The 26237-nt window shown below is 47.5% G+C and overlaps 1 protein-coding gene across 1 annotated transcript in view; it reads right to left on the reverse strand.

Moving 5' to 3' along the window:
• The window catches only part of LOC119462279 (thromboxane-A synthase-like), an 89589-nt gene that overhangs the window by 11653 nt on the left and 51699 nt on the right, over positions 1-26237 (reverse strand). The window contains exons 4-12 of the mRNA XM_049673235.1: positions 20159-20211; positions 18848-18944; positions 16224-16349; positions 14050-14284; positions 11214-11353; positions 7950-8082; positions 5212-5302; positions 4683-4791; positions 767-855 (exon numbers count right to left, since the gene is read on the reverse strand). Coding sequence (XP_049529192.1) covers positions 767-855; positions 4683-4791; positions 5212-5302; positions 7950-8082; positions 11214-11353; positions 14050-14284; positions 16224-16349; positions 18848-18944; positions 20159-20211 — 1073 coding nt within the window. The remainder of the gene's footprint in view (positions 1-766; positions 856-4682; positions 4792-5211; positions 5303-7949; positions 8083-11213; positions 11354-14049; positions 14285-16223; positions 16350-18847; positions 18945-20158; positions 20212-26237) is intronic.

Consider the following 26237-nt stretch of genomic DNA (forward strand, 5'->3'; position numbering starts at 1 on the left):
TGCAATGTGTCCTTTCACCTTGTTCCTCCCATTGTCATCCCCCATTGTGACCCTCTTTCTTCCCCTCTTCCCCTTCCCTTACGTAGAGTAGCAGGCCAGATGTTCCATTTTCCGGCCGACCTCTCTACATTTTCAAATCATTAAACTACTCCTTCTTCTGCATCCACCATTATTTTTTGTTGTTGTTGTCCGGGAATAGTCGGTAAAGTAATAACCATACATACACTTTTTTATGTCATATCAAGAATATTAACAATTCTAGCAATAGCAAACGTTGTTTTCTAAATCTGAGCGAATCCAATTACTAGAAACATTGTGCAGCCTTTTAGTTTCAACAAACAGCAGTCGCTACACTGCTTAGTTTGTCTGGACATCAAGTTTTCGATACGTTGTCATTAACATGTATATAAAAGCATTGCTGCCCCCCATTTAAGTCCCCATATCCGCTCCACACTGCCATGTAATCTTGGTTATTACGATTATGCGATGACAAAATGCAGAAACAAAACAAATAGAGAGAGGCAGTGCCGTAGTTCGTAAAAGCTGAATTTTATGAACGCCTAGCACAATCGCATAATCATCCTTTGATCTTTTTAGCGGCGCATCAATCTCACAAGCGGTACGCAGACATGTTTTAGCCGTGACAATAAGAATGCCGAGCATTTAAAGTAGGCAAAGCGTACATCGACTGTACTGTAAAGACATAACTGGACCACAAATACGAAATCACGAGGCTTGCCAGAGTATAGGCATAGTTTGTACTCACGCGAATGCCGGAGGGTAGAGCCTCATTGTCTCCATGAAGACGCAGTTCATATACGGGAGATTTTGTATGGTGTTGTACGTGATGGGCTCCTGGAAGCGTAAATGAACGAGATGTTAGCACCGCGAACATCAATACGGCTGCGGCGGCCGCATCTCGATGGGGACAAAATGCCAAAACGTTCGTGCACCTTGCCTTGGGTGAGCATTAAAGAAACCCAGGTGGTCTAAATTATTCCGGAGTCCCCCGCTACGGCGGGCCTCATGATCAAATCGTGGTTTTGGCACGTAAATCCCCAGAATTTATTTCAGTTTAAGGAACATCAATAGCGATCAGGAGATGTCCGCAAAATTTTCACACTAAGTGATAGAGCTCAATTGGACACACTGCATAAGTTTCTCCTAAATAAAAGCCCAGAGAAATCCTATAATACTTTCCCCTGTTTTCCCCACGCGTACGCCGTGGACGAGCTCCCATAAAAAAGACGCGCGAAAGCATGTGCAATCTTTTACAAAAGCCTAGCGCCCCAAATGTAGTGTGGCCACTGCCACGGCCACTCGATGAAAACATAACAGGGTGTGGCCCGTCGAGTTGCGCCACCGTCAATGGGTGTGGACGTGGAGGGCCAGCGTTCGCAGTTGTTGCTAGATTTCTCGCCGAGAGCTCTAGGGATCCGGAGAACTGGCATTACCTTACTTTTTTCGTCACGTGCGCATCGTCGTATAATTATCGAGCGGCCGTACACTGCTGACATTGAGTTTTGTATTTAATCCACCGTAACGCATTTTTATTTTCCATCTTCGGGAGAAAAGGAGATCTCTCGGCGCCACCATCCAGAAAGTTTAGAGACTTGATGTGTGATCGCTATCTACTAAGCACTGCGATGTCGCTTTGGAAACGGGTTATTTGGGCGCTGACTGTTCTTTTTCTGAGAGGGTGGCACACTAAGATTACGATATTCCACACGGGCACATTGCACGTGAGTGAGTGAGTGAAATAACTTTTATTACAGGTCCGGCGAGGACGCGAACTCGTCGCGCACCCGGCTAGTCCCACGTCGGGACCGGCAGGTCTAGCCCACCAGCCCGGTCGCGGGCACACCGGACAGCCAGGATTTGCTTGTCTAGAGCGGGGCTACGCAGAAGCGAGTCCCACTCGTCCTTGCTGAACTTGGGGTATCTCGACCCGCACTCCTATCGCGACGACGCCTGCCCATCCTGTGCACGTGACCATGAGGCGGTTAATTAGCAAAATACGATGGGTACTCTGTGGTACTTCCGGTGCTCTAAAGCGACAAAAATTCAGAGGGCGATGTTTCGCATTGCCCTGAACACCTGAACACACCTGGTTGTTCTAGTGACTGAAAACCGGACCCACTTTAAAGCTCGGAGTCAGTTCGGTGCCAAAGTCAGTGTATTTTGGAAACTGTTCGGAAGTGCTGTGACATTATTACTACTGGGCATTAGAGACAATGACGTGCTTAACTCGGCGTGCTTACAGTTGGACGCGGGGTTTCATTAGAATAACGAGAATTTATCTTTCTGCGGCTTCTCTCCTTCGGCAAAGAGTAAATGTCTGGATATCAGATTATCCACGAGGAATTAAACGCACAGCTCAACGTTGGAATACACACTGCACACTCGCATAGAGAGAGAATACAAGAGATAACGGCAGAGAGGTTAACCAGAATAACTGTCCGGTCGGCTACTCTGCACAGGGGGGATGCATGGGCAACGGCAGAGAAGACGAGGAGAAAAGAGTAGGAAAAAAAAGAACGCATCTGCTCAGTCTACAGCCTGATTTCACGCTGCGCAGCTAACTCGTGAATCACTTTTTTTTCGGGAATGCCGTGGTATTCAGGCTTTGCTAGTTTGCCATTTCAGCTACGTTACTGACAGTGCAGATGGCTAATGCGCTGTCGTCGTCTCATGGTTCGCTATGCATTGTAATGTAGTGATGCATCACTGCAAAAGCAACATGTAAGTAGCCGTGCAATAACCAAGTGGAGTTATTTTTAAAGGCGTAAGTATTTCCATGTCTATCCAACGAGGAAACCAGACCGTCTTTCACGTTAGACGAATGCAATGGCTCATACCCCTCTGAGGCTGAGGCTACAAGCGCTCAGCAGAGTGAAGTGAACGGTGCATACGTACATTCATTGAAATCGCCCACACAACACGCATAACAGCATACATTTCCATAAAGAACAAGCTGAAAACAAGCATCCGAACCAGGTTGATAACGACCGATAAGGGTTGATAAGGGTAGAATCGAGTCCGATAAGGTTGACGACAACCGATAAAGGTTGGTAAGTTGGTTGGTAAGCTGGTCGGATCAAGTTTGATAAGATGGATAATGACACCGTGCTGCGTGGAAATGAGCAAGTGGCACAAAGCTTCCGCATACTTAGATAACTCCAGTGGAGTTTCTGCTTCAACTTTTTTTTTCTAGAGCACGGGCGAATGAGGAAAATTAGAGGGTTGGATGAAATGTTGTCGCCTTCACTAAAGCGCAACGAACATATATTGCTCCGTGGTTGTCAAGGTTATTGCTTCAAACATGTATAGCGGCGCTAACTCAACACCCTCCTTTTTTGTGAAGCTTAAGCGAAGGTAGACTCAACCAAGATTTCGTGGCAAAAGCTTTCTGTTCTTGCTTGGCAACAGCAAAAAAGCAGGTAGGTTTTCAGAAGCATAACTGCGAGTGGGCCTAGTTGGAACAGATTCATCAAAAAAAAAAAAACCTTTTTGCGTGCAAACAAACAATGAGGAAGAAAAGGGGCAATGGAAGGACGAGCGCTTTCTAACAACTGGTTTTATTTTCGAAGAACCATTTGCTTAAGAACCCACAGATCTGCGCGATCCAGTCAACAGAACAGATCAATAGCGCATATCACAACACTTGTAATATAAATCCCGCGGATCAGCGCAACTCAGTCAACATAAAAACAGCAATGCGCATAAAACAAACACTTCAGATGAAAATACGTTAAAGATATGATGACAAGAGCGAATTCTCTTTATATAGCAATGAAACAGAAGGATGAGTGATGCATTTTTCCTTTAGTTTTGCAATCCAGTGCGCTTCCACAATTTCTCTCGCGGTTTGATTTCGATGCCTAAACAATATGCCGGTGCTCCGAAGACAAGGTGAGCAGGCAGGTTCTTAAATATGCATGGCCAAATGCGTACTAGGGCGACCTTTCAGACTGGACAAGTGTTCCCTTAGTCTCGTGTTAATGCATCTCGCAGTCTGCCCTACATTTATACACGCGGATGTTCAAGACTATATTCTTTCTTTGCATCATCCTTACTTTCGAACCTACTTTTTACCCTAGAACATACACATGTTATTTTGTTTTTAGCCGAAAACACCACTTCGTAACTCCCAGCCACCAAAAGTCTTTGTGAAAGGCCATGCACATACGGAATCACTGAAACCTTGGAAGCTAATTCTTTCTGCCTTTGATTTTTTTGGTGCATAGTTCTTTATCGTGTTTAAGGTTTTTCATTAGTCTAGCGCATGACGCCAGCATCACAGCGAGCGGGTACCCCGCCTTTCTCAACCGATCAACTTGCCCAAGAAACACAATGTTTACAGTGTGGTAACATGGCTTCAACAACGCTGACCGGAAACATGAAATGACTATGCCATTCTACACAAGCCTGGAATGGTTGAGGCATAGTTCATTAGCGGTTTTCCAGCTTGGGGCGAGAAGGACCAACGCACATGTTCCGGTAGAAATTCTAACTTTACAGTAAACTGTTCCGTGTTATGTACCAATTGTTTGCGTGCAAAAAGTTTTGTTAAAATAGGTTTTCAGTTTAGGTTTTGTCCAATGTTGTTCGTTTTGTTGCGATTGAGGCAATCAGACATGCCTTTGCGATCTTAAAAAGGGATAAGTGAGGCAGTGACGTACGTCGGGATTCAGGACCGAGAAAATTTCTTCTCGCATTTTCTCCTGTACTTCCGGGTAGTGAACAAGCATATGCGTCACCAAGGCCATGGTGTTGCTGGTGGTCTCGAACCTGTGGAGCAGGGGTGAAAAATGCTTTAAAAAATGAATCAACGAGGTAGGCACGTATACAAAACAAAAACACGTGATTCGCATCTCTTTTGTAAGAAAGTGATTAATTCGCCGCCATGTTCTAGTAGTAGCATGCTATTTCATTAGTGTGTTCGTTCAGATGTATCGTTTTTGATTAGTCAGCTTCAAGGCGCAGGTAATTTCCGAGCCGCTCAGGCAAAATGATTGACATTAGACTCAAGGATGATGATTGAAGTGAGTGACTTAACGAAACTAATGACTGAGAGCCAATTTGACATGACAACCTAAACGAGGGGAAGTGTGCGAGCATGTTACGTCTTACGCTAGCGATGCCACTACGACGCATGTTGTTAAGGACTTGTCGATAGAGTTTGCAATAAGCATAAATTATGCAGCTCACCCAGCAACGAGCACGACGAACGCATTTTGCGTGATGTCGTCATCGTCCAGGACCGCCTTGTTGATGATGGGCAGCTTCCCGTTGGCAGCGTCTGCTTGAATGAAAAGACCGCAACTTCGTATTGAGGCTATAATGTGCCTGGCGATTTCAGCGCATCGTAATCAGGGATGTTACGGCAGCGGGAAAGATGGCAGATCAAAAATGATCACGAAAGAACGCGCGTGGTTATTTGCTGTATAACAAGCGCTGGAGGGGTTATCAGCAGACGAATTAGTGCGAAAAATGCCGCCTCGACCGTTGAGAAGCCAGAGGGCCAATCAGATTCAACTGTGCTTCTGTGAATGGAGTAACATTCACAAAGTCAGCAAACTGCAGTTGACCTCAAATGTTGGTTCGCAGCAAACATTAACGCGAAACCGTTAAGGACTCCGTGTCGCAGAAAATCCAGCTTTGGCGTGGGCGCGCCGGCGTCGTTGGCGGAAATAATAATCCCGAACCACCCCGACCACGCAGGCCCTCCACGTGGCGCAAGGCGTTAGTAAACAAAACTGAATTTCTCAAAGTAACATCCGTCAGAAAAATCGTAAACTACGACTTAACCACAACCCAAACACGTGATAGCGTCGGATTGTAATTTGAACATGTGAGAAAACAAATTCTCTCTTACGCCGAAACTGAAAGACAAACCCCTTTTCCAGGATTTCTACAATTCAAACAGCGGCGCGCCGCGGTTTCGTTCTTGCAAAAACACCGTCCAGGTGGCGCTCGCCTCCTCGGCAGCCGCGCGCGGAGGCCAAGTTGGACAAAAAAGCTGCAGTTGCCGGGAAGCCTGATAAGCAGCCAGGGATACTTGAATGCTATCGCGTACCACTTTTAAAGGCGAAGCTTAAGCGTCCTCCAAATTTGTTTAAGGCTTTCAGAAGACAGCGCGTGCAGCTTCAGGACACACATGGTGACTGGATGATCAACTCGCTTGGTTGAGAAACACAAACTAGAGGCGTCTAGTGGTCTCGTTATGCGCGTGAAGCATGTGCAAGATTTTGTTAGTTTCGGAGCTATGGTGAGAAATAATTACAAGTTATTGGAAGACCTTGCTACTTCTGGCTAAGCACATATACAGGGCTGCGAATCGATACGAATGGGCCCTGCATACAGGATGGGATTCTTCCTTCTTTTGTCTTCAGGAGCCACAGTTTGTTAATGTCAAAATGAAATGGCGGAAGGGCGAGAGCATGCTTAGGATTGACTGCCACGGCAAGTACTCGGCCAGGCAGCTCGGTGACAGGCAACTGATGGCAGCGCAACCTTTCGTTTTGGCTTCTTTTTCGACCACAACGGACTGGGGACGGCTGTAGACTATGCTGCAGTGCACAGAGTACTTTTTTTTCAATAAAGCGAAAGACTTAGTGAAAGTAAGGCAATCAGGTGATAAGACAGACGTACGCTTGGCTACCCTGCACGAAGGCAGGGATCTGAAAGTTAGATGGAGCTGAAATATAGCAAGGAGAGAATGGGCAAAAAAGTAATTAAAGTTTGACGAGGTCCGCAGCCCCGTTTGAGAGACAGTGACAAACCGCATACAATAAGCATTGTCTGACGTATATGGGCCAACATACGGAAACTAAGCAAAATAATACAAATAGTACAGAAGAAATCGAACAAAAAACATGATACATGATGAGTAAATAGTATAGTTACAGTGATATAAACATTGGATTTATGCAGAATCCCTCATTTGGCGCAATTAAGCTATATACAAAAAGAAATAGCACTGCAGGCAGCACAGCATATCGCTCCAAGCTGAGTGCGCTTTTGAGAGTTCGTTTCAGAGTGCCAGAGAGAGAGAGAGAGAGAGAGAGAGAGAGAAACATTTATTTAGACCATCGAGGTCGTTGATCTTGAGGACGAGTGGGTGGTGTCCTCATTCCAGGACTCCACTGGCCATGGTTGCTCGAGAGTGCCAAACACGCAGGCGCATTTCAAGGCACTTCAGAACGCTCTAAAACAACCCGGCGCAGGGACCGCAAGTTACTTTATTTAAGTGTAATAGTATTTTACTACAAGAGCTATAGAACAAGTCACAGGGCGGACAAGGCCATTAGTTTAGTACAGATAGTACAGGATAAAGTGCTATAAGAATACCGCAGTCTTCAAGCAACCCGTTCTATATACAGTGCGGTCCATTGTTAAAGGAAGCAGTAAATTATTATTTCGAGCTTGGTTGCATCTCAGCTTTGACCTGGAGGCCTCGGCAATAAGTTTTATACCAATATGAGTCAACCTAACGCGACACTCGAAGCACCTTGCCTTATACGCGGATAATCTCAAGTTATATTTGTTTGAATAGTAATTTTATGGTTACTTTAAGAGTGGACTGTAGTGTCTGCACACATGCAGCCAACTTAGTAATGGCGAGGACAGATCACAGGCTTTCAAGGGAAGAACTAAGATACCCAACAAGGGAGGAGGGGGGGGGGGGGCAATATTTATCATCGTTTTCTTTTATATAGCAACCTTATAGTGGCAAGAAATTATTGTAATACAACGTAATCTTGCTTCTCATTCTTGCCATTGGGATCACTGTAATTGTGCAGCTATAGTACGGAATGCCGATGGCGTAATTTCCGTGTTCACCGCCTGTTGTGTACAAATGTACGAGCCAAGAACGCCCTCGAGAAAACAAGTGAAAAGTGAAACAGTGACTTAAATACAGTTACTGAAAAAAAAAAAAACCTCACGCTTTGCGGCTCCGTTGGGCAATTCTTGGTCGTTGTCTTCGCCAGCGGTGAGTTGAGTGTTGGTTACCGAACCTAGGTCGACGCGCGAATCCTTCGCATCGATCATCAGCTGCAGCAAGTCCTTTCGACGAAGCTTTTGGGAGAGATGTGAAATACAAAGTGCTTTTCAGCGTCGAGAACAGCAAATTTTTTTTTCGCCCACTCTATAGTGTCGTGTGCCTTACCAACAACGTATACACAGCCATTGTTGCACGTCAGCGGAATGAGCTACAAAGCAAGTATGAGCAGGCGTTTCAATTCACACTTGTATTTGCTTACTCGAACACCTAAAAAGAAGCCCACAAATTTTACTCGGATGGCGTCACTACAGATGAAATTTCTGCCCTGGTAGACATTATTTTTAAAGAAAAGCAAAGACATTTTATTCATCATTCAAACTAGTCACTATAATTAAATTGTTAATTACAAACTTTACGGTACATTTTACCGTGGAAAGTTCAAACGAAGTCGCTACGAAATTCCAGTTACGGGCTTTTGTGTTTAAATAAGGCCACGTAGACCGAAATAACTGGCGTCAAGTTTTTCGTTCAGGTGACGTGATTACGCACGCGGCGCCGCAAAGCGCGGCTCTCTGTCCACACTACTGGGCGACATAAAAGCGGACATGGTATGGTATGGTAAAGTTTTTATTGAGAGAGGCATGGCTCATCGCCATATTAAGGGTAATGGAGTTCACGAATTGGGAGATGAGGACAGGGCCAGCCACCGAGGAATGCTTCCCCGCATGGGGTAACCATGCGGAGAATTCCTGATTCCGTAGCAAAGGCGAACAGCGATAGCAGGACACTGTCATAAAAGCGTGGCGTAAAATGAAGCTGCCACCGCACTTCTTCCCATGAGCTGATTCCGACTGGCGCTTTGCGCAACTCCCCCCACTGTACGCGCGTAGTCTATAAAACGCCTTAGCGGCCTTATCGTGAGCTTATGGCGAAGCTTTGTTTTACGCCGCCCGACGACGTCATGAGCGAGTTGTATCGTGAGCCACACTTCGCGGTTCTGCGTGCGACCATTATGTCGGTCTACACGGCCATCTTGAAATGCAGAAACGCGGAACTGTGCTTTTATGAGGATTTACTTCAACCTCACATTGTAAACACGTGCCGTAAGATTTGTAATTAAGAAGTTAAAGAATGTGATTAGTTTGATGTAGTTTCGAACTTGTGCGTTGGAATGTGATTCTGATGTGTGTGTGTGTGTGTGTGTGTGTGTGTGTGTGTGTGCGTACGTACGTACGTGTGGATGTACGTATGAATGTGCTTGTATGCGTGCATGTATCGTGTGTTGCGTATGCATGCATGCGTACACCACGTCAACATAATTACCACGGTCGACGCGTACTTGCACTGCAGGCTGGCCATACAGTGCGCTGGCCTTATTCACTCAATACATCTTTTTATCCTAGGTCATACGTTTCGGAAAATTAGTTCCGCTGTCTGTTTATGAAGGTATAAAATAGGTTTCCGGTATTCTGCGAACCCGGTGCGGAAAAGAAAAAGAAAGAGCTGTTCGAAGCTTGCGGTTAGCAAAGCTTCTCTGTAGAAATCTATGCTCTGTAGATGTTTCGTCGCGTTGTGTTTTTCTTGAGTTCTTCACCGGACGAAAACTGGAAATGCAAGCGAATCCCGGGTGTCATGTGCGGTGTCATAACTAGATATCCAGCAACAATGATGCACCAAACGGTGTGATTCGAAACCATTCTGCCGTTGCTTCTTAGAATATATCTAAAATATGACGATGTTCTGTGCCCGTAGAAGCCAACGTGAATCATTTTTGTTAAAAAAAAAATCTTCCAAAAGGGGTTTAACCAGCGTAGTACTAGGACATTATTTTAGTCGAATTCTGAGACCATTCAAACTACATTCCCGTTGTATTCGTATTCAATTTTGTATTACTTCTGCATTATTTGTGCTTAATTTTAGTATTCAAAATAATGTTGGATCTAATGAACACAGGTCTCTAGCGAAGTGTCCATTCCAGGAGCGCTAAAATATCACAGACATTTTCATGCATACTGTATTTAGAGTTCAGTTTATCGGTAATGTGGTCAGTGCCTAGACTTGAAGCGAAAACTTGTTTTCAGGATGGTGTAGAGGTTGGCTACCGGGCTGTAGCATCCTCTTACCACATCAGAGGTGTACAGGTGTGCATCTGGGCGTCCGGACACCACACAAATCAGACGCGAGCAATTAAAAGTTGCAAGGAAACCGTGAAAATCTTACATGCTAGTTTAGTGCGTACATTTTAAACGCAAAAAGAAAGAGCCGATGTTTTCAGTTTGTTCATATACAAACGCGTCTGGAAGTATGCCAACAGCGGCACTTTGGAGGATGCGTAACGGTACAGTTCCGTGCTTTGTAATTCTAACGAGAGCTTAATTTCGGTACAATTGCTTGTAGCAAATTGTCGTCACAAAAGCAAAGTCCTAAAAATAAATAAGAGACAGTCATTGCGCGATATGAGAAAGTTGCCTAATTACGAAATGGGGCTTAACATTCTCACTCAGCGCAGAAGAAAGGGAACCGAGGGCCCGATTTTTATTAATCATATGCCAACAAACATGGACACCAAGGACAACATAGGGAAAATTACTTGTACTTACTAATTGACATAATGAAATGATAAATTAATGGAAATGAAAATGGTTGAAAAAACAACTGGCCGCAGGTGGGGAACAATCACACGTCTTCGCATTACGCGTGCGATGCTCTTACCATTGAGCTACCGCGGCGCCGTTTTCCCATACAATTTCTGGGGTATTTATGTTTTATTACTAGAACTAACCCTGGGAGTGTTAGCCAGCGCCACCACTCACAAACCTCTCACAGGCCAAAGCCCAGGTGTGAGCGTTGTTTTTCTGACTGTTATATAACGGCGAACGCGATGTTCTTCGGAGCGTGTCAAACCGACCTTATGATATACCATCTTCGGAGAAAAATATTCTTGGACCATGGCCCCACGGGTATCAGGATTACAAAGCGACGACATTCACAACATTCAAAGGATGCAGCGAACGGTGACTGCCGTATTGCGCTTGTCGGTTTAGATGACCGCGCATCTTTTTGAGAACACGACAATGAATCTGTCTGAAAGCATTCGCGCTTCAAATAATTCTACGATATGGTGTTGGCTGTAAGCCGTGCATGGAAGGTGTACCTATAAGACATAGCGAATTGGCCAGGGCCTCAGATGTGCCCATGAACTTACCGAGGAGTCCACTTGTCTCTGTTCGACAATTCGCTTGCACTTTCCCTGCACCTCTTCGAATGGGTGGACGCCGTTGTTCTGGTAGCGCAGAAGGCGGAAATTGATGTTTTCTAGCACGTCGAATGAACCAGGAAATGAAGCTGTTAACGAGAGAGAGAGAAAAAAAGTTGCAGTTTCACCTCGAAAGGCGAAGCATCAATTGCGATAGCAAATTAGTAGAGAGCTATACGGAGTCAGCATAGTAGTTTTATCAGCTGTATAACCTTGGACATGCGGCAGCACCAGCAACGCGCAGAACTGTTGTCGACGCCGTCGGTGTTTTGCCTGCGCATTTGGTGCCGCATTTGGTACGCATTTGGTGCCGCAGCTAAACGTCGCCACCCCTACCTCCCTCTCGTCCCCCCACGGCCTTTCGCGTGACGGGAAAAGTCGCGCTTGCTCTCCATATATGGTGATTGTAAAGGAGGAAAGAGACGCTTAATTCTGCAGCCCCTCAGGAAACACGGCGAAGAACGCACGTTTGATCTCCGACGTGCGTTCGCTCCCCGTGAAAGCGCGCGTCCCTCGCGCCCTTTCACTCGCACATACTATAGTGCCTGGAATATACTTAAGTATATTCTAGGCACTATACACATACAGCGGCCGGAGTGCGGCGACGATTTCATCGCCGTTGACGTCACACGGAACCTCATGGCGACGGCGACGGCAGAAATCCGCTTTAGAGTGTCCATTTAATTGCTATCGCAATAAGCAAAGTTGTCGCAGTTTCACCTGAAAGGCGAAGCATCAATTGCGATAGCAAACTTGTAGAGAGCTATATGGAGTAATGATATTAGCTTTATCAGCTGTATAAACTTGGACATGCAGCAGCATCGGCAACACGCAGAACTGCTGTCGACGCCATCGGCGTTCTGCCCGCGTTCGCTCAAAATGCGCGCGGCGTTGGTGACTGTTGCCGGAGCCTCTGATATAAATAGGCACTTGGTGCCGCAGCTAAACGTCGCCTCCCTTCCCTCCCCCTCCCCCACGGCCTCTCGCGCGTTGGAAGAAGGCGCGTTTGCTCTACATATATGGTGATTGTAAAGGGGAAAAGAGACGCCTACTTCTGCAGCCCTTAAGCGAGCACGGCGCAGAACGCGCGTTTGTTCTCCGCCGTGCGTTCACTCCCCGTGAAAGACGCGCCCCTCGCGCCCTTTCACTCGCACATACAGCGTTCGGCCAACCTTTCCCTTTCCCTCAAGAACCACTTATCATCTGAGCCGTGCTCCCTCAAGGGCTGCAGAAGATAGCGCCAACCTTTCCCTTTCCCTCAAGAACCACTTATCATCGGCGACGATTTCATCTCCAAATGACGTCATACGGAACCTCATGGCGACGGCGACGGCGACGGCAGAAATCTGCTTTTGAGTGTCCATATAATTGCTATCGCAATAAAAGTTGTCGCAGTTTCACCTAAAAGGCGAAGCATCAATTGCGATAGCAAATTTGTAGAGAGCTATACGGAGTAATGATAGTAGCTTTATCAGCTGTATAAACTTGGACATGCAGCAGCACCGGCAACACGCAGAACTGTTGTCGACGCCGTCGGCGTTTTGCCCGCGTTCGCACAAAATGCGTGCGGCGTTGGTGACTGTTGCCGGAGCCTTTGATATAAATAGGCACTTGGTGCCGCAGCTAAACGTCGCTTCTCTTCCCTCCCCCTCCCCCCCCCCCCCCCCCCCCCCCACGGCCTTTCGTGCGTCGGAAGAAGGCGCGTTTGCTCTACATATATGGTGATTGTAAAGGAGGAAAGAGACGCCTACTTCTGCAGCCCTTAAGGGAGCACGGCGCAGAACGCGCGTTTGTTCTGCGCCGTGCGTTCACTCCCCGTGAAAGCGCGCGTCCCTCGCGCCCTTTCACTCGCACATACAGCGTTCGGCGGCGCGCGGCGACGATTTCATCTCCATTGACGTCATACAGAACCTCACGGCGACGGCGATGGCGACGGCAACGGCGACGGCGACGCCGACGGTAGAAATCTGCTTTGGAGTGTCCATATAATTGCTATCGCAATAAAATGATGAGTGTGTGTGCGCTTATAGATCGCTCTCTTGAGTTTCCCGAGTTTCCGTTTGTGCACCACGTGCACATTCCTCTATAACTGCCCGATCATTGGAATGCAGACGACTGCCAAGAGCTTGGCAAACTTCAGTCGGGATAGTGCACGTTTGTGCAGGGGTCACTGATTGTTATGGTGGCCGAACCTTGAGGCCTGCCCTAGTTGAATGGTAGCCAGGGCGATATCGAGATGTAAAACGAAATGCTATAAAAGCGCTTGCAAAGCGAGGAAGTTGCGCCATTCTGATGCGTCACGATAACCTCGAGTACTGTACAAAATTCTTGTCGTCCAACGTCTTTCTTGCGCTAGGTAACAATGTGTCAAGACTAGCTTTGTGTCCTGTGTGTTTCTAGTTGTTGTCCGGCGTCTTTTCTGCGCTAGTTAATAATGTCTCACGACAGGCGTTGTGTCCTGTGTGCTTCTCGTGATCGGCCGATGTCCTTTATGCACTAGTTAATATTGTCTCAATAAAAGCGCTGTGTCCTGTGTGTTCCTCTTTGTCGTCCGATGTCTTTTCTGTGCTAGTTAATCATGTCTGAAGACTAGCGTTGTGCCCTGTGTGCTTCTCGTGGTCGTCTGAACTCCTTTTTGCGCTAGTCAACAATGTTTCAAGTTCTGATGTACCTCATACTTGAGTGCACGACGCAGCTGGACAAGCCCATAGTTGTCAAGTTTCAGTGACCCTTGGGAATGCATGGGTAAACGTGGTTATGAAGCCCTCTCCGTTTGCCTACTCACTGAACAGCACGGCCAAGGCGTTGAAGGCGCATCCGAACAGCATGCGGCAACAGAGGAGAAAGCTGTGCCTCGGATGGTCCTGCAGGTTGTAGTCGATGCCCATGGCGCTCTTGCAGATCACGTCTAGGGCGAGTGCAGCGTACATGTCGGCCGCATCGAACTCCTCTCCCGTCTTTGCCTTGCGGTCGATCTTCGTCACCAGCTTCTCCACGGCTGAGATGACTCCTGGAGACATCTGCAACGGCGATCATAGGGTGTGCACGCAACGTTTTGGTGCCCGCGTAAGATGATTCCATCTATTCTCTTACGGTAGAGTGGTAAATCTATAAAGTACCTCTAACTGGAAGCGTAATCATTGCGTAGTCATTGAACGTTACGCTCGCAATTGTGCGGTATGCTGCGAATACAGAAAATTCAATCTTGCGTTCTTTGCTAGTGAGCTACGAAAGAATTTGCAGAGTCGCGGTAACGCTTTTCTTTAGAACTGATAATTCAGGCACGACAACCTCGGCAGTCGTCGCAGCCGAGGGTAACGTAGGCGCTGCTGCGCGTCTTAACGAAAAAATAATTAGGCAGATTGCTTAGTGCTGATCGACGGTTTAAGATAGAGGTTGTCTTGAGCCGTTCTACTGATTGGTGTCGACGGCTGTGCATGTGTTGTTCTCTCTTATTCGTATATTTATATAAATACGTGCCTGTTTGCAGTGTAACGTGCTAAACTATATTTTCTGTTCCGGTAGACGTCCCTGCCTTTCCTGTTTGTTTTGATTCCCACCGTCACGCTTTCACGACCTTTGGAGAGTGATAGACTTAACTCGCAGCAGAAAGCTCAAAAAGCGAAAGCCCGCTTCTGGACTATTTTAACGCGATAGTGTTTAGGGCCGCATGTCGCAGAAAATTCGACGTCGGCAACCGGCGTGTGATCGCGGGTGGCGGATAAAATCTTCCAACCCCATCGACCGCGCGGGTCCTCAACGTGGTGCAAGGTTTTGGTGAACAAAAATTTAATTTCTAGCAGTGAAATCCGTCAGAAAAATGGTAAAGTACAACTTTACCATTCGGCGTCGAATTCGCCGTCGGATTGTTTACCAATCGGCGTCGGATTGTAACTTGAATGTACGAAAAAACCTAATTCTGCTTCAAGGAAGCTCAAACACAAACCCCTTTTCCAGCATTTCTACCAGACCTGCGCGCGTTGGGGCTATAGCAAACAATTAATAAAATAATAAAAGAAGATGCCACTGCCTTCACATTTTAATACAAGACCACTTATGTTGCTCCTGAAAAAACGTCTTTCCAGCAATGCATTTCAGTTTAATAGTGAAGTCGCCTTTAAAGGGATCGGTGTAAGCTTGGTTTTTGTAAGCTGGCTTTCCCACGTTCCGTTTTGCAGTGAATGAAGCCTACTTGCCGTATGCGAACGATGCGATGCGAACGGGTCCCGATAACGCTATCGCGTTGTACTTTTAAAGGCGAAGCTTAAGCGTCCTCCAGTTCTTTAGTCTGCATTTGTAGTTCCGTTAGCTTTCGGATTTTTTTCAGGCCAACTCGTTGCGACATGGCCATATTTTGCGTCCACAAAGCATGGATAATGTCTCATCTCAGGGATAAAGAGGGGTAGCTCATAATTGTACTTTATAATGCTTCAGAAACAGTGGGAACGTAACAGCGTTCACATACGCTGAAAATCCAATGAGCTTATCGGGTACTAGCTGTGTTGGTGGCGATATCTCGTAGCTCCATTGTGAATCATAATGCAGTAGAAAATAAAAACGCCGGCTTCGTGACGATTTTATCGACACAAACACGTTTGCACCGACAAATAAGCGCGGTGGGTTCGACCCCTGCAATAAGAGACTTGAACGCTTTGGCTAAATACAGCATCACAAGACATCACTACCACCGACGCCGCTCGCATCTACACCTTCTGTTATCCTTCTGTTAGTTTGTCCTCACTGTGCTTAGAAGTCTTCCATGTCTTCATGAAGTACCTTATCGTCAAAAAAAAAAGAAAGCCGCAATCTTTCAGAGCTGAAGATTACGACGCGGCTTTACCGATAGTCCTGAGAAAGCTTTGGCACATCGCCAGACATTTTGTTGCATTAGCTGCGCTGCCCACAGACAGAGATGGTGCAAGGCAGCTGTGAAAATCACGGGTAGAATCAAGTACTCACGAGTTTAAGCTTGTTGCTCGTGAACGACGGTGTCAAAACGCTGCGCACTTCTTTCCAACGGGTCGAAGTGAGCTGGATAAGGCTTTTCTCAATGGGCCCACCTGGCCGTTTTTGTAGAACCAAGAGCTGCGTAAAAAACAACAAAAATAAACATGCATGGGTGAATAAATAAATGGCTCGTGAAAAAAAATTCGACATTTTTTGACACCCACTGCACCAACTCAAAGGCAGCACGCAGAAACACACAGAGACACGCACGTATGCATAAATATCTGCACGCACTCTCCAAGAGCGGACGTCCGCACACGCCCACATGCCAAGGAAAGCAGAAACTTCTTTCAACGTGCAGAAAAATAAGATATCACTCAAGTTCCTTTACTAGTTTCCTTGACGAGGGGGCGCGTATTGAAATGCGGGAAATGCAGTATCGAGCGGAGGTATCCGGCGCATATGCAGGGTGTTACAGCGAACACTTTCAAAACGTTTTGAAGGTTGCCTGTGGCAGATAGCACAATTCTAGTTCATGAGCTGGTCTACTCGGAAAGGTGGAGATTACTTGCACAAGAAATGTAACTGCATAAATTACTAATTAAGAAATGGTCACTAATTAAGTTTTTAACTAATTACCTTATGGCCCATATTGCAACTAGCAAATTCTAGCAAAATGCACAAGGCGGATCCACTTGGAACGAATTCTCAGGATGACACCAGTTTCCAGATATTAATTTCCGAACTTTGCGGAGAAATGCATAGTCGTTCCAGTTACTTTCTTAAGAAAACGTCGTTTTATGCATTCAAGCGCAAAAGTAACTTACGAAGCCGCCCCCCTGAGATTCTTCACTTTAGCAGAGGCGATGGAGGGCTGTGGGCCATTGCACTCGCGCTTCAAGTGGCGTGCCCGTTCAGGGGCAACATATTTCTAAGATCAATGTGCGTACAAACTCGCGGCCGGCACAGCACAGATCTCTTCACATTGGGACCTACGCACTTCTGGCAACGCTTTCCGTAAGACGTTGAGGAAACTGATGAACCGGACCCAGTCAGTTCTCCAGATCGATGTATACGTGAACAAGAGAAATGCACGGAAAGTTCCTGTAAGGACTAAAAAAAAAGAAAGATGGGCTGCGCACGGTTATTTCAAGGCGTTTACATAAATCTAAGGTCGCCCACACGCACGCCCACACGCAAATACGCAAGCAGACAGACAAACAAAAATTGGAGGACGCTTAAGCTTCGCCTTTCAGAGTAGAACGTGATAGCGTTATCGAGACCCGTTCGCATCGCATCGTTCGCATACGGAAAGTAGGCTTCATTCACTGCAACACTGAACGTGGGAAAGCCAGCTTACAAAGATCAAGCTTACACCGATCTTTTTAAAGTCGGCTTCACTATTAAACTGAAATGCATTGCTGGAAAGACGTTTTTCCAGGGGCAATATAAGTGGTTTTGTTTTGAAATGTGAAGGGCCTAGTACTTTTTTTTATTATTTTATCAATTGTTTGCTCTTGCCCCGACGCGCGTAGGTCTGGTAGAAATGCTGGAAAGAGGGGTTCGTGTTTGAGTTTCCTCGCAGCAGAATTAGGTTTTCTCTTACATTCAAATTACAATCCGACGGCGTGTACGACGCCAAATGGTAAAGTCGTACTTTACCAATTTTCTGACGGATTTCACTGTGAGAAATTCAATTTTTGTTCACCAAAACCTTAAACCATGTGGAGGACCAGCGCGGTCGATGTGGTTGGATGATTTTCTCCGCCACTCGCGATCACACGCCGGTTGCCGACGCCGGATTTTCTGCGACACGGGGCCCTAAACGCTATCGCGTTAATATCTGTTAGACGGTGCAGCCGTGAGGAGTTGTCGCGCTCCAGTTGTTCCAATTATGGTCACTTACTAGGGATGCAGTGGACGAATATATGTGTTCATTTTACAAAAACAACGAATCTTCCAAGAGAAGCGGTTTGTCAGTGTATTTTTCTCCTGTATAATAATTAATCACCACCAACAACAATAATTGATCGCACCCCATGAAAAAAGCATAGTGACGAAACCGGTCGTTCAGCTTGTTAGTAGAGCGCAAGCAATGACCAACTCCGCGTCTGTACGAGGAATACCGCCGTGCATGCTTGAACTTCCACCTATACGCAAGATGTGGATTTCTGATGGTGTCGTAGAAGTTTAGAAACGGACCTCACTGCGAAGCGAGATTTATTGCCTTCAATTTATTGCCCGTACCTATTTCGAAACTATACGACAAAAGAATTGGCGGGATTTCTTCTTACTATAAAATATGCTATGAAAATGCCTAGTGACCGGATAGCGCTGTGAACAAGCAGTAAAAACTACGCACAAGTGATCGGCTAATAAAATAGAAAAAAAGATATAATAAAGAAATAAAGAAACTAAAATGAAATGTGCGTGTCTCTAAAGCAAGCATGGCTTGGATTGGTATAGGCGCTCGCAAAGTCACCTGTGATGGTTCGCCGGGACTCGGGTCGGCAGCGCCTTGAGTAAAATAATTATAGAGCAAATGCGCCTGTGAATACCGAAAGATTCTTACGAACTAATTTTTTTTGCCCATACTTCATTTCATAGCAGTATAATCGTGAGAACCGATGACTCACGCTTCTGTCGGGGAAGTCGTGGAAATCCTTGATCTGAACCTTCTTTAGAAGGTCCAAGTCTGCCGTAAGAATGACCGGCCGGTGTCCGTTGAAGTACCTGGGAAACATTCACAGAGAACGCGCTCACTAGAGGCCACCCTGATGGCGTGGTCTTCTAAAGAATGTTTCATCGACGTTCAAAGCATCTCGTTTGCACAGAGCTTCACACGAGGTATAACAAGTGCCGCATTTGTCACCTCACGAAACGACAAGTACCGAGGTAGCAGGTACAGCCCCCGCGCCAACACTAGGGATCTTACATTCAAGCGCTTGCATGAAGGTTCCTACGCAACAGAAACGAAGTACTCCACGTCGCGGCGAACTTTGTGAGCAGACTTATTGGTTAAGTTAACTTTGAAGTACTGGAACATCCTCAGTGAAGAATTTCACTGCTCATTAGGAGAAAGTTCGCCGTGGATATTATAAACGTGACCGGCAATCGCAACATTAGTGAGGGACTTATAGACGTGCACCACGCCGATCTCATCTTTATGAAAAGGGTGCAAGTTTTACAAGCAGTTATATAGAACCCTAGAAAATGTACAATTATTTATGTGGCCCTCGACTGTACTAAACCTTTGTAGGTGTAATATAGCCGACGCCGAATCATGGAACTAAGAAGCACATCACCTATGTTTTCACATATCTTTCGCTCAAGTGTAGCATGAGGAAGCGTCTGACGGAAACGAGAAAGGAACAGTGTGAAAGCGCTAGTCGTGCAGACTTACACCATTGTCAACTACTTTCTTACTTTCACGCTTTTTAATGATTACTTTTGTTATTCCTGTGCACACACCAGACTCTGCTTCTGGGGTCACCTAAGTTCGTCCAGGAAAATGAAATTCCCCTGAATTTATTTATTATTTTGCTGGCAAATCGGCAGCGATATAGCAACCTTTCTGAGGGCATCTGTTTTTGAAAGAAAGAGTGATGCAACATAGGACCTTTTATGAGCTTTGTGGTTGATCGCATCTATCCACCCGAGTGGCTCTTAGCGGATGCATTTTCTGATATTTTGGTGTACGTAGGATTTAGTGCGTCTCTGTTACGCTAAAGCTTTGTTAGAAAAAAAATGTGGTGTTGCCTCCTAGTACGTCATGAAAGGATGTCTGAACGTACAGATTTTAATATTACCCAAGTATCTTTCAATACGTGCTTGGAACAAAGGCGTTCATGCCATAGCTTGTACCATCTAGAATTTCTCAACCCGATCAACTATTCTGATAGAAGCAGCGAAAATATTAGGAGTGAGGTATATCTGCCGAAACATACCCAACAACATCGCCGTACTTGTCGATCCATTCACGATAAGCTTTGGCTGGCGACTGTAAACAAATGAATATAACAATTATAAAGTCTATTTCTGCTTAAAGAGAACGACAAACATTTAAACGGCACTAACAGGAGTTGAAAAAAGGTAGAAGTCGCTTGATTCAGGATTACTACATGCACGCAGGAGCTAGATAAGGCGAGAATATTTTGTCAGCCGTTGGGTGGCTGCTGCTCGCATGCTTTGGACTTACCGTACGGCTTTCATATTATTACGGGGAGATTGTATATACAATGGATACATTTACAAGGCAAGGTGCACAACGCTGCAGCAATGGAAAGGCTAGCGCGTGCACACCAGATAGCCACACCGTCGTCGTTGTCATCATCCAAGCACCGACCGCAGGATCACCGCTCATGACATTAACCGCCGGTGGCGGCAGAAGCACTTAGGGTTCCGGCCGAGAGTGGTACGGTTTAAGGCGGGAGACATGGACTATGTCACTCGCGATTTTTGCAGAGGCTGACTTGAGATTTAGCGGAGCGATCTCATCGGTCCCATTAGGGACATTGCGTATGCCGCGGTAAGGGCCAGCATAACGTGAGAGGAGTTTTTTGCATAGGCCAACGTGACGTGACGGGAACCACAGCAAGACGAGCGATCATGGAGGGAAGTTCACCTCCCGGTGTCGGCGGTCATAAAGACATTTTTGATTGACCTGTGAAGCCGATAAGCGGTCGCGGGCAACCTGGTGGGCGATGTCAGCACGGGCAAGAGCATCACGAGCATAGGCAGTGGATGCGTCTGCGTGAGAATGGAGTATGGTGTGCATGGGCATTGGTGGGTCGTAGCCAAACAGTAGATAAAAAGGTGAGTAGCCATCTGTGTCGTGACGGGAAGAATTGTAGACGAAGGTCACAAAAGGCAGGTCGATGTCCCAGTCTCGGTGGTCCTCAGACACGTACATAGCAAGCTTATCTGTGAGAGTACGGTTGAGGCGTTCAGTAAGGACGTTTGTCTATGAATGGTAAGCAGTGGTGAACTTGTGATTGGTCGAGCAGGAACGAAAAATGTCGTTGACTACTTTAGGCAGGAAGCAGCGGCCGTGGTCCGTGATTAACTGACGAGGAGCACCGTGGCGCAGGAGGACATCGTGAAGAATGAGATCGGCTACATCAGTAGCACAGCTGGTGGGAAGCGCGTGTGTAACAGCGTACCGCGTTGCGTAGTCAGTATAGCGACTGCAACCCATCTATTACCAGTGGTTGACACGGGGAAAGGCCCTAGAGGATCGAGTGCCACCCGGAAAAATGGTTCATCAGGAATATGGAGGGGCTGAAGGCTGCCTGCAGGCAGTAGGGAAGAAGACTTGCGTCTCTGGCAGAGGTCACAAGCCGCAACGTACTGTCGCACAGAGCGGTAGAGACCAGGCCAAAAGGAGCGCCTACGGATGCGATCATACGTGCGTGATACGCCTAGGTGTCCGGCGGTCGGTGCATCGTGAAGCTGGCTCAAAACAGCAGAGCGAAGATGCGCGGGAACAACAAGCAAGAGCTCAACCCCGTCAGGTCGGGCGTTGTAGCGGTGTAAGGTGTCGTGCAGCACAAACATCCGTATAGGGAAGGGTCAGGGTGTGGAGGGTTGAGACTGTCTATCATCGTCATCATGAGCCTATAGTTGTGCCCACTGCAGGACGATGGCTCCCTGTGTTCTCCAATTATCCCTGTCTTGCGCTAGCTGATTCCAACTTGCGACTGCAAATTTCCTAACTTCATCCCCCCACCTAGTTTTCTGCCGTCCTCGACTGCGCTTCAGGCATGGAGTGGCACCTGACACCGGCAAAAACAAATATATATCGCCGAGAGCTAGTGGGGCTTACTAGTGCATGTGCAACTAAATTAGGAAGGCCCACTAAGCGTCAACTCCCTCACCAGAACAGGAATTGGCCTCCCTGGTGCAGTATTCGGCCACTACTTCCTTCATGACTCCTGAAAATAGACCGTCTATAATAGGCCGCAAAGATGAGTCGCGGCGCTGTTCGTCAGCTATGTTGACGAAGTTTGTAATGGCCAGAACGAAGGTGTCAAGCTCATTTTCCAGTGTATCAGGGGGATCAACCGGGTATTGCGACAAGCAGCTGGCGTCATGGTGAAGCCGTCCAGATTTGTAGAACACAGAAAATGTGTATTCTTACAAGCGGAGTGCCCAACAGCCAAGGCGACCAGTGGGGTCCTTGAGCTGGGAAAGCCAGCAAACTTACAAAGTGCATGGTGGTCTGTAATAAATGAAAAGTGCCTGCCATACAGGTACGGTCGGAATTTTGCGATGGCCCAGATGAGCGTTGAGCACTCGCGTTCTGTGATGGAGTAATTTTGCTCCGACGGAGACAGAAGACGGCTTGCGTAGGCGACCACGCGGTGTAGGCTGTGCTGCTGTTGTGCAAAGACGGCGCCTATACCGTGGCCACTGGCACCGGTACGAACGTCCATGCCGGCTGACGGGTCGTCATGTGCTATAGAACAGGTGGGTTTGTTAGGATGGCAACGGGGGATGAAAAGGCATCCGCTTGTTCACGACCCCAAGTGAAAACGACATCCTACTTGAGTAGGCCAGTGAGAGGGCGGGCTACTTCCGCGAAGCTCTGGACGAAACGACGGAAGTACGAGCACACGCCAAGAAAACTGCGGACGTCCTGTTGACGCTGCCCGCCAGCAACGTCAACAAGGTGGCCGAGTACGCAGATTTGGCGGTGCCCAAAGCGACATTCGGACAAGTTAAGCTGAATATGAGCGCGGCGAAAAACATCGAGCACGGGGGACAGGCGAGTGAGATGGTTTTCAAAAGTAGTCGAAAAAACGATAACATCGTCTAGGTAGCAAAGGCATATGGACCACTTGATGCCTCGAAAAAGAGAGTCCATCATTCGCTTGAAAGTAGTAGGAGCGTTACATAGGCCAAAAGGCACAACTTTAAATTGATAGAGGCCATCAGGAGCCACGAAGGTAGTCTTCTCGTGATCTTTGTCGTCTACAACGATTTGCCAGTATCCTGAGCGCAAGTCGAGGGAAGAGAAATATCTGGCGCCGTGCAAGTAGTCGAGCGAGTCATCAATACACGGGAGAGGATACACATCCGTCTTGGTAATCTGGTTGAGATGGCGGTAGTATACACAGAATCTCCAGCTATTGTCCTTATTTTTCACAAGTACAACGCGAGGGGCCCAAGGACTGCATGAGGGCTAAATTATACATTGCCCAGCATTTTCTCAACTTCCTGCTGTATGACAGCACGCTCTGGAGCTGACACATGGTATGGCCGTTGGGGAATGGGACTCGCATCGCCTGTATGAATGCGATGGGTGACAACGGAATTGTGCCCCACAGGATGGTCGCCAAAGTAAAAAATATCCTTGTAGGAAACCAGCACGCGACGGAGGGCAGCGGACTGTGCCGGAGCGAGGTCTCCTGATATGCGTGTGAAGTGGTCGTTGGACAAACCTTACTGTGATGACGGCAGTGAAAAATCCGGTGGAGATTCAGTGGTCAGGGCAGAAACCGTGTGGTCGGCCAATGGCGTCAGATGAGCGAGTGATATGCCGCGAAGAAGAACTTGCGTCGAGAAGCCAAAATTGAGGATGGGAAAAGAGGCGCGGTTGTTTGTAACAGTGCCCACCGTATAGGGGAACCTGACGTTGCGTGTCATGGCGACCCCAGGAATAGTCAAGGCAACGTAGGGAAGACAACACATCGGTTAGCGGCGGAAAAGGTGAAAGCTGGACGTATATTGCGACTTTCAGTGGCAGTCGAAGAAACTCTACGGAGCTTAGGCGGGTTCGGCCGGCAACGACGTTGTCGGAGCACGAAGGAAGTTCTAGCCGGAGAAGTCCCGCGGAGAAGTCGATAAGGGCAGTGTGGGTCGACAGAAAGTCAATTCCAGGGATGATGTCATGGGGGCACTGATCTAGGACAGCAAAAGGAACAGATGTGTGGCGACAATAAATGATGATGCGTGCAGTGCACATTCCAAGCACCGCAGTGTACTCCCGTCAGCTACTGGGGCGGTACGTGAAGCCGCGAGCGTCAGGACGTTCTGGAGGCGGCGTCGAAGGTTCTAGCTCATTACAGAAATTTGCGCTCGGGTATCAACAAGAGCTGTGACTGCCACACCATCAACCAGAACTTCAAGAAGGTCGCACCGGGTAGGAGGGACAATCAGAAGATCTTTAGGCCAGGTCTTAAATGCAGTGTCACCTCCGGGGGTTGCACTCGCTTGTTTTCCGAGTGGCGGTCAAATGGAGACCGAGAGCGGCGAGGTTGGGGCGGGTGGGACTGACGGCGCTGGGGCGATGGTGAGCGGCTGGTCCGGTTTTCCCTATGAGGACGTTCAGCACTTGCGGCCTCAGGACGGAATGACGGAGCATATGGTGCACGGTCGTCGCGCAGCGTCCGTGCACCATATGCAGCAGCGCGCCGTCCGCTGCGAAGTTCCCGGTGTTGTAGCGAACTTACTCAGCCCCTCCACCAAAGATGTCACGGGGAGATACTATATTGTCGCAAGATGCGAAGAACAAATAACACACAGGACGACGGTGCAACAACAAACACAAGCTCTATATTCAAGGCCCGAAAATAATTGGCCGCGCAAACTTTATCCTCTTCGGAAAGAGACATGCTTGCGCTCGTGTCCCACACTTCGTTGTCTTCTTTAGTCATGACAGCCTCCCTTCCAAGAAAGCATCGTCCCGATGCTTTATCGTCACGACGCCAGGATCTGTTCACGCGTATGCTGCAGTGATTTTATTCGGACAAATAAGGTTTCATCCGGTCGACGTGCACAACCTCCGGTGTATGCCGTCGACGCTTTGAGGAATGTGGGCTATCGAAGACGACTTCATAGTTGACGTCAGAGAGACGTCGGATGACTTTATACGGACCGAAGTATCACCTCAATAGTTTCTCTGAAAGGCCACGACGGCGAACAGGAGTCCAGACCCAAACTCTCACTCCAGGCTCGTAGGAGACTTTTCGGTGGCGAAGTTTATAGCACCATGCATCGTACTCCTGCTGCCGACGAATACGTATGCGTGCAAGTTGTCGGGCTTCTTCAGCACGCGAAGTAATGTAGTCAGTATCAGTTTCGACGCCATCGCATCCATGTTCATGCGGCAACATTGCGTAGAGCATGATTGTGACATCGCGACCGTGGAGAAGGCGGAATGGTGTCATTCTCGTTGTCTCTTGCTGAGCCGTATTGTATGCAAAGGTTACATACGGCAATATCTCGTCCCAGTTTTTATGCTCCACATCAACATACATGCAAAGCATATCCGCAAGTGTCTTATTGAGGCGCTCCGTGAGTCCATTCGTTTGCGGATGGTACGCCGTTGCTTGCCCATGAGATGTGCCGGTAAGTATTAAAACTGTGCCAAATAGCTCGGCTGTGAATGCAGTTCCTCTGTCAGTTATTATTACCCTGGGGGCACCATGTCTCAGCTCGACATTCTCTATAAAAAATCGAGCTGCTTTACTGGCCGTTCCCCGCGGTAGAGCTTTAGTTTCGGCGTAGCGCGTGAGATAGTCTGTGGCTGCGATATTTCATCGGTGTCCCGTAGCAGAAGTTGAAAATGGGCCTAGCAGATCCATTCCGACTTGTCCAAATGGAGTTCTGGGTACTTCGATAGGATGGAGGAAGCCTGAAGGTTAGACGGCTGGCACTTTTCACCGCTGGCAATCAAGGCATGTCCGGACGTACTGTTGAGCGGTCGCCATCAATCTTGGCCAGTAATACCTTTTGTATCACTCTGCAGAACGTTCGTGTGAAGCCCAAATGGCCGGATGTTGCTTCATCATGGCATGTGTGCAATATTTCATTCCTGAGAGATGGTTTGTGAGGGGCCTCGAAGAGTCTTCTGCGGCTCGTCCAGCAAGTCTGAGCTACGCAGTCGGCCTCCTCGTTGCCTTCCAGGCCTGTGTGCCCAGGGCACCAGACGACCCCATGGTCCTCAGTCAGCGTGGCATACCACCATGGAGATCCCATCACGAGCAGACAGATTTTGGAGGACCAACGCCTGACCAGACGGAA

This window comes from Dermacentor silvarum, chromosome 8 (assembly GCF_013339745.2).
Source record: "Dermacentor silvarum isolate Dsil-2018 chromosome 8, BIME_Dsil_1.4, whole genome shotgun sequence".
NCBI classification, from domain to species: domain Eukaryota; kingdom Metazoa; phylum Arthropoda; class Arachnida; order Ixodida; family Ixodidae; genus Dermacentor; species Dermacentor silvarum.